Source organism: Gossypium hirsutum, chromosome A04 (assembly GCF_007990345.1).
Source record: "Gossypium hirsutum isolate 1008001.06 chromosome A04, Gossypium_hirsutum_v2.1, whole genome shotgun sequence".
Lineage (NCBI taxonomy): Eukaryota > Viridiplantae > Streptophyta > Magnoliopsida > Malvales > Malvaceae > Gossypium > Gossypium hirsutum.
In genome coordinates this window covers 79,160,474-79,169,739 of record NC_053427.1, presented here as the reverse complement: position 1 = coordinate 79,169,739, position 9,266 = coordinate 79,160,474, and the positions used below count along the sequence as shown (strand labels likewise).

At 34.7% G+C, this 9,266-nt stretch overlaps 1 protein-coding gene across 4 annotated transcripts; it reads left to right on the top strand.

The window, feature by feature from the left end:
• Positions 1–689: 689 nt before the first annotated feature.
• On the top strand, positions 690–8,673 carry LOC107948066 (uncharacterized). 4 transcript variants are annotated; one of them, XR_005925711.1, is made up of 8 exons: positions 721–1,549; positions 1,644–1,840; positions 4,670–4,744; positions 4,824–5,212; positions 7,806–7,870; positions 7,958–8,005; positions 8,127–8,156; positions 8,457–8,673. XR_005925711.1 is itself a non-coding variant. In XM_016882540.2 (4 exons), exons 1-4 carry the CDS (start codon positions 859–861, stop codon positions 5,187–5,189), a joined length of 1,329 nt encoding a protein of 442 aa, XP_016738029.2. In that variant the 5' UTR covers positions 690–858; the 3' UTR covers positions 5,190–5,383. The 4 variants fall into 4 exon arrangements, 1 of the variants encoding a protein (XP_016738029.2); XR_005925714.1 differs by lacking the exon at positions 8,127–8,156; XR_005925713.1 differs by lacking the exons at positions 7,958–8,005; positions 8,127–8,156.
• The last annotated feature ends 593 nt before the right edge of the window (positions 8,674–9,266 follow it).

The following is a 9,266-nucleotide window of genomic DNA, read 5'->3' as shown; positions in this document are numbered from 1 at the left end:
ATAACAAAATTAGCAAATGTCTTTAAAATAATAAAAAAATTAACAATAAAATAAGTTTTATATAATATCCAAACAATAACAACAAAATAATAGCAATATAATAGTAAAATAGTAGCAAATAGGGAGAAAATAATATTAATTTTTTTTTCATTTAGTGAATTCGGGCCAGCCGGGCAGGGCAAAAATGCCTTACCCGACGCCAGGCCCTTTTTTTTAAACGGGCCTTATTTTTTTGCCCAAGCCCATTTTTTGGGCCAATATTTTTTCCCAAACCCTCCCACATTTCGGGCGGGCCTTCGTACCCCGGCCATGCACACCTCTAATATCAATAATCTCCACTATAATTGATTCTAATCATAGGTTATGAAAAAATATATAAATATATTTTTTCTCTTTTTAATCTTTAATTTATATTCTATCTTTTTTTTATGGGTAACCCTAAAATTATTATCAAATCATTCAAGTTTATTTTAAATATTACTTTCTTTTTATCTTAATTTATATTAATTTGAATTTGAATTATCTTTATAAAAATTAAAAATTTATATTTTTAACAATATTATTTATAAAAGTTTAGAAAATTTATATAAATTTTAACAATTTAAGATAATATATTTTAATAATTGAAATATTTAGTAAAAATCATTTAATTTTTATATACATAAATTTAATATATCATAATGGAAAATGGAGCATAGTTAAGCTTAAAAGATATATATTCAAATAAAAAGGTCCGTTTAACTTGCTTCCTTTCCAAAAGTGCCCCATCCTGCCGCTCCACCCCCGTCACTACCTCCCCTCCCCTGTGGTGCTCTCTCTGAACTCTTATCCCCCACCGCTAACAACACCAACCCTGCAATGGCGGCCGCCGCAGCAGCAACTATTTCCTCCGACTCTCTAGCCACAGTTTCGGACGGCCCCGTCCTTAGCTTCATCAACAAACGCCTCCGTGCCCTACGCAAGAAATACAACCGCATTCTCCAAATGGAAGAATCGGTCTCCCAAGGCAAAACTTTGAACAAAGAACAAGAAGATGTCCTCCGTTCCAAACCCACCGTATCTGCCCTTATTGATGAACTCGAGAAGCTTCTCCAGCCTCTTTCTTCCGCTGTCTCCGAAGAAATCTCACTCGCCTTACAGCGTCAAACCGTTTCATCATCAGAAACAACCTCTCAAGCCCAACCTGACAAGACTGAACCCCAAGAACAACTGCCCAATGTCCCCGATCATGCCATTGAGGATCTCCTCAATCTTCTCTATTTCGGGTCGTTGTTCGATGTCAAGTCTCAGAGTGATTTTACCTCCACCATGTTGACGAGGACCCACGAGAGAGGCTGCTGCTTGACTTACGATTACGTTACCGACGACGCTACCGATCTGCTTAACGAGAAAGATTTGGATTTGATTTCGACGCTGAGTGGACTATTGACTTCGCGGCCGGCTGATTCCAGTTTGTCTCATAAGAACGCTTTGCACCGTTGTATCCAGCATGCTATGCTTTGGCTTTCTAACTCTGACCAGCCTGTTGACCCCAATGCCGACGTTTCATGTATTCATCCGCTCTAATCATTTTCGTAGCTATTATAATTATGTACTTATTGTTCAATTTCTAGCTTTTCTGATTTGAGAGTTCTTTGCTGCAGATGCTGGGTTGAGAGAGAGGCTTAACAAGATTATGGCTTTGGATTATTTTACAACCACGCCGGAGATAAAGGATCCTGCTGAAGTGGCGGCTGCTGCTGCTGCTGGGACTTATACTTCTTTCCAGGTTCCGGTGCACGCTGTGCCCACTTCCGTGCCTGTTCAGGTGGAAGACTCGGTTGGGCAGTACCAGCAGAAGGTATTAACTTTGTTTTAGTTCAAAATAAAAGGAGTGGGGTTTTGTGGTTAGTGTATTTTTACTTTTGCATTTTGTTTCTGATATATGTTTTAGTATAAAAACTTTGGTTTCCCTTTTGTTCTGTACAGTTATCATTACCGAAATGATTGTTAATTTGTTTTGTTTGATGCAAATACATTGAGGTCTTGGTTTTCAGCTATATAACCTAGAGAGGGGGAAAGAAAATCAGAGAATTCTTAGAGTTTCTTTATATATAAGTTAATTGTAAACGAAAGTTGGAGAAACAAAATTTATTATGCCAGCAACCCACTAAATTATTTGTTAATTTTTGTTTATTGTGAAGTTAAGAGTTACTGCAGCGGGATTAGAGAGTTTAATTTCCTTAATAGCATTTTGGATTTTCTAATTGTCTATCCAACATCAATTTTATTTGTTTCTCTATCTGTAGCCTGCAGATAGAATTAGACCCTCAATCTATATTCCTTTATGCACAAAATGTTGTTTAAATATGAGCTCATTAAATTTGAATTTAGCCATTATGTCCAGAAAGAAATATTGTACTTATGTGCATAGCAAATACATGTTGAAACAGTGAGGAGCTGTGTTTCTTGCTTCAGAAATAATTTTTCCCCCTGTGTGCAACAGCACATAAAATTTTTGAAACAGTGAATAATCGTGCTTGCTGTAGATCCTTATGTGTTGGTTAATATCATTGTTGTTTTGGTATTACATGAAATTATAAATCGTTTATGCTTTGCAATTGGAGGAAAATATTAATAACTCACATTGGTTGCTAGATTTTTTAGACATCAACATTGTGAACTCTGTCTAGTCTTCTTTTTCTTATGAATAAGACACACACAAATGTTTCTAGTGTATTAGCAAATCTACCTTGTATAGTGTCCTCCTTTTTTTCTTGGAAGGAATGAGGTTGTTTAAGCAAGTTTCTTTTATTGTTGAATGAAACCAAGTCTAAGACTGCTAAACATGAATTATTTGTAGATGGAGGTACAGGAGAAAGTATTGGGGTTGGGGAGGCAAGATTTGTAAAATGTTGGTACAGAATGTATAAATTACCTAAGATTGAAGTAGTTAACAACCTTGCAGGCAGAATGGCTAAAAGATCTCATGAAATAGTTTTTTATTAGTGCACAGAAGTAGTACACATATTAATAGAGTTACAATGTTCTACTTCCTTATTTCAAATTTGATTCAGAACTAGTCCTAAAAAGTGCAGTTAAAAGCTTACGCTCCAAGGCTGGGATGATAAGAAGGGTTTTCTACTCGGGGATTATTCAATCCTGAATTGATCTCTGAACTTTGGCTACATGTGCCTTTGAGGATCAGTTTTATCTTGTTAGTTTCCCATTGGCTGTTTCTATGGCCCATTTTCATTGACAGGGGTTGCCCTAACTCCCCTTTGTACCTTGTTGTTTTACACCATATATGTGTTGCATTTGAAAATTGTTTCTCAATCTCTAGCAAAAAGCCGTTGGGACCAACTGGCCCATTTTTCTCCAAAACTGTTAACTGTGGTATATTTAAGGATTTGTAGTAGCTATGAAATATCATTGATGCTGGGTTCACCTAAGTTATTGGTGGCTGTGCTATGTCCAAGTCATCCAAAGGTTGGCTCTTTTATAAATTTCAAGTTGAATATGTTTCAAACTCCAAGTTTTGGCAATAGTATTTCTTGCTCATTCATATTGTCTCTTTGTACGTACTACTATATTCCTCTTTGTGTGTGGAGCTTGAGTGCTTGACCATAAAGCATAATGAACTATATCTATTTGTTTCATGTATAACTCCAGCAGTGGGAATCTTATTATCTTGTAGTTTATTCATTCCATTCAGTTGATTGTTGGAATGGATGGCATATTTGATTGAATTCATTCTTTTCATTTTCCCTTTAAATACTTTACATTTCTTTTACTTATGACTTTTGCTTAGTGATCATCCTGTCCCTTAGAATTGTTTTCCAAGAGATATGCTGTGCTTTGGTAGTTCGAGGTAAAATCGGTGCTAAGAAGGCATGTTTCGTATAAGACAAATCTGGAAAAGGACAAGTTTGTTTTAGATTTTTTTTTTCCAAAAAGAAGTTTACAAGTTTGCCTTCTATAGTTGTGAAATCTGCAGTTGACTCAGTAAGAATAGATGGCCAAAGCTTTTGGTGAGGCAGCGTATTTAGCTGAAGCAATTGATCCCATGATTTCTTTTCAATGCAACAAGGTAATGAATAATGGGTTGGGTTGTGTAGGATGAGTTCATGCCTTGGCTTAAAGGTATACTAACCCAACTGAATCTACAATGCCAAAGGTATTCAAGTTGTTGAGAAGGAATGCAGAAAAGCGCAGAGGATTGTCCCAATAAACTGTGTGAAATTAGAAATGTAGTGTAGTTGAGAATCTTGAAGTGACGTTCGATGATTGGTACCTTGGTATTTCATGATTCTTTGATTCTGGTCAATTTGTCTTGAGAATAAAAGAACTCAAGTTAGTAGTTCTTCCTGCCTTGGTTTTAATAGGCTTTGTTGGACCGTGCTTTTATGCTTACAGATTATCATATGGTTGTGAAGTGGGAATGACTTCATAGGTAGTAATTGCATGACATGAAATGTGATGACTCTTAGTTCTCCTTTTTTGAACTTGATGTTTTTTTGTTTAGGATTACTTCACTTTTTTTTAGGTAAGTGGGAATTCTATTGCTACAGTACAAGTTATTTGTCTTGGCATTAACATAAATGTTTAAATTTCATTAGGAACTTTTCACCTATTAGTTTTATTATCCAATTGGTATTTTTCTTTCAAGTTATTCTCTTATTTTATGCAGGCAGAAGACGCATCAAATTATCAAGAAACTGAAACTGGTGACAATCAATTTAGTACTACGGAGGAACTCCGGAAGGTGCGTTCAGTTAGTTTTAACACTATATTTGTTCCTTTAGGATTCTATTTACTTGATTTGTTTTAAAATATTGTTACAGGATCCTGCTCTCCAGGATAATTTGGAGAAAGAAAATCAGGAAGAGGATATTACAGTTCAAGAAGAAGAACATGGCAAGCTACAGGTTGATGATGGAGAATCCAAGGAACAACTGTATGTGCCTCGAAGACCACATCAGAACCAAAGAGGTGGCCGTAGGGGTTATTTTGTTGGTCGTGGAGGTCGAAGCAGTGGAAGGGGAGGTGTAACCTACCAGAATGGGCACAACCAATATTATGATCAGCCTGCCAATCATTATTCTAGGAACCATTATAACAATAGAGGCAGAGGTGGTAGAGGAGGTGGTGGCCATGCTTACAACAATCATGACGGGAACCCCTCTGCTGATGTTGGTGTGGCCTCATGACCACATTACACCGTGTCCTCCAGGTCCATTTTTCCAGATCAGTGATAGAAATGTACTTTTTTTGTTCTTTTTGCATGAAACATAGTCTGAATGTGGGTTGATGTTGATATCTAATTATCCGAAACACCCCATATAACTTTTTTGTAGTTTAGTTCAATAATATTATGTGAAGAGTCTCCAGAGGGATGATGAAATGCCTGTTCTTATAGATTCGTCAATAGGTGGTCTTTTAGCTGTTTAGATGTCAAATGCTTGTGTTTCAGGTTTGTTCTTTTGGCCAGTCACAAACTCAATTCTTCACAACTTTTTATTGCCACCCCAAAATTACCCCAATGGATTTGTTATGAAAAATGAGCCAGTGATTCCCATTTCAGCTCAGATCATTCCTAACCACAACCTTTCCATTCCCCTTCAAAAGTCTGCCATCCTAAGAATATTTAGGATATAAATTCCCATTCAACTCAACCACAATCTTATGGATCTTTGCATCCTACTGCCAAGACAAGTTAATTCTAGACAGCAAATCAGCGACACTAATGATATCTGCATCAATTGTGGTTTACTGAATTTAAGGTTTTTATGCAACATATATGCCACAGTAATAGTAGTACCTTTTCTATAGATCACTTCATAATCATACCCCAACATTCTAGTGACCCATAACTGTTGAAAAGATGTAGTGGCCTGGTTGCTAACTAAAAGCTTCGAACTTTGTATGGTCTATCTTGATTTTAAGTGTCTCCTCGCCAAATATCAATTCCATTCCTTAATTACTAATGACACAGCTAACATCTTTTCATAAATGGCCTGAGCTGGCTTATCACTCCATTGCCGTTCCGATTTTTTTAACGGCTTAGTTAAGGGCTTAGCAATGCTCTCATAACCCTTAACAAACCTTCTTCGATAACCCGGCAGTCTAAAAAATCCTCAAAGTTCTTTAACAAACTTAGGAATAGGCCAATAGGCACTTTCTACTTTACTCCTGTCCATTGGAACCCCTCCTTAAGAAATGGAATGTCCTAAATACTCAAATCTCCTTTGCCCCAAATTGACATCTACTTTTCTTAGCAAACAACTGATGATCTCGAATTATCTTAAATGCTTCAAGTATGTGTCTTAATCCTAAGAAAACACCAAAATATCATAAAAAAATACCTTGATACTCTTCCTAAGTAATGGCTTTAATACCACATTCATCAATCCTTAAAGTAGAAAGAGCATTAATGAGACCAAAAGACATCATGAAAAACTCATAATGCCCCTCATGTGTCTTAAAAGTTGTCTTGAGAATTTCAGGCTCTCAGATCTTAATTTGATGATAATCATCCCTCAAGTCTAACTTAGAAAAGAAGAAAAAAAAACATCTTTTAGCTCTTCAATAATCGGGATGAGAACTTCGTTTTAAGTTAGTTGACTTAGTTGTCTATAATCTACACATAATCTCTAAGACCCACCTTTCTTATTCACCGTCATAATTGGTGAGGAAAAGGAGCTACTACTATTTTTAAATTCTAATGATACTAGCAACCAACATCTATTGCATCATCTTTTCTAACTTAGGGCCCAGAGCCCGTCCAATTGTGCTTTTAAGTTTTAAGAAGGAGTTTTTCCTCAAAAAGCACTTTTCACTCCAAAGCATTGCTAAACAAACACTGGTTGAGTGAGAATTTTAACTTAAAAAAAGTGTTTTTCTTCATATGGAATTTTTTAGCTTTTCCTAAGCTAAAAGTGCTTTTAGCTGGTTATTTACATTTTTATCCTCCATTAGTCTTCTCTCAAAACACACGGTAGAATCCCAATTTTTTCTTCCTTTTCTCTTTCAAAGCTTTTTTTTCTTTGGTTGTCTTCTCTTTTATTTTCCTCAATTCTTCCATTTTCTTCAAGATTATTGCTGCTCTCTCTCTCTCTTTTTTTCTTTCTACTCCCCTAATCTTATCTTCTCATTTTAACTCTCTATTTAATTTTTTTGTTTTTTTCCCATTTCAAGTTGTTCCTTATGCTTAGTGTAGTTGTTTTCTGCGACTTTTTTGGCTTGTGAAAGAATCAGGTTTTTTAGCTCTTGATATTGATATTTCAATCTCTTATGATGAAACAAGAAAAAAAATCTTATAACAATTGATTGTTTGATTTTTTTAAACGAGATGGGGATCATTTTTTTTTTTGGCTTTTCTTGTGACAAAACTTTTACCTTCAAAGGATAATGATGATGTTGAAGGGTTTTTATTTTTATTCTTTTATATTTATTGTTTTTCATTTCCATTCTCTGTTCTCTATGTTTATATGATGATTGAGTTTCATAAGTTTGCTATTTTTAATTGATGTTGGTTTCACTACTTTATATTTAGATTGTTAAGTAGCTTCATGAAGTAAGTTTATATCTTGTTAACTCTTGACATTAACTCAGTGAAACACTTTAAGCATAGAAGTATATTTACATTATGACCTATTGGTGGATGAATGCACATTTCTAGGCTGTGGTGTATAAACTTGTAACTCATTAGGCTCCCTTTGAGAGATTATCTACTTTGTGCCAGTCTCATGTGATGAATTTCTTCTGTTTTGTCCCCCTATTGTTGTCAATTGTTGAGACAATGAATTGCAATTTTTATACCACAGAAATCAGCTGGTGGAGTTTTGTTGCCCAAATCAGCTGTCAAGTTTGAGAGGTACCTGATGGGGAGGTACGATGACAATCTATTAAACACCTTTTTCCCCTTTTCAAATGAATGCTTGAGATATCTTAGTTCATTTTATGATTTCAACTTCAGTTAGTTTCGGTCGGTGCCGAAGTAGGAAAAGTGGAGCCTAGAAATAAGGTAAACAAATTTTGGAATTTTCTGAGCAATCTCATGCTAAGTGATGCCTATCAAAATGCTGTCATTTTCGTATGTAACTATTCTTCTAATACAATCTAAAAGAATTCCTGTACTTTTGTAGGTTTTTTTCTCGGATATAAATGCTTATGCGGTTAGTTAACATTCCTTTTTGGTGAAAATATCATTTTGTGTTACATTGGGTTGTCTTATATGTCGATATTCAGCTTAGTTAGAAAAGAAATTCTAAGTAACTTGCAAGTTTAGCAGTAAGACTATCACTAACTATTAAAATGATGGTATCTGTTTTAGCGATGAATGTTTTTTTGGGTATAATCTCTAGTTCATTCATTTGGCCGTAGGTTTTTTTGACGAACAAAATAGTAATGTTATTTTTCAAAAAGTTGGGTGTACTACACATGAGGTTTCTAAAATGCTATTGTACTGCTTGCAGGTGGATTTAGGAACATATACTAGGCATGTGTTTTGTAAAGAGAGTGACTTGCGCTGAAGTTGATTGAAGTTTTTCTGGTCTTTTGTTTTAAGATGAAGAATCAATTATATTTCAAAATTGAGCAGTTGTTATTTGCAATTATAATGTTGTTTAGTTGTTGCTACATTTATGTTAGTAACTTATTAGAGATTATAATAATTGTTTAAATGTTAAGAAAGCTTGGTGTTCTTCAACATGCCTTCATAAAATCTTTAGGGAATAATATGAACTCATTAAAAATTTGACTCCATGTGAGTTGTGAAATCCACTAACTATTTTGATTTCACTGATTTTTCAACAAATTCTGGAAGATATTTTCCTGTTCTAACAAATAGCTGGAAACGTTATGCATCTCTATGTTCTTCAAGTGATAAGTCATGTAAATTCTTAAAACGCTGGCATTTCATTTCTGTAAGACATTTTTTATGATAGAAAGGCCAAGTTATAGTTTTAAAAAGCAAACGATGATCGTTGTTACTACAATGGTGATACACAAACCTATTTGAAAATATGTTGGTCAAAATGATGTAGCTTTTATGGAATATGAAAATATTAACAGGGCATATGAGAATATTACTGATTTAGAAAATGTGCATGATGGAGAAAGTGATAATGATGACGATGGTGAATCAAACAATTCAAGTGGTTTTGAAATGGAATTAACAAGAAATGATATAGCTTCTAGTTTAATTACTTTACTTTGAATTGTAAATGCTAATATAAAATTTTTAGTATTTATATTTGATATATAAATATTATCCCTTTTTGAAA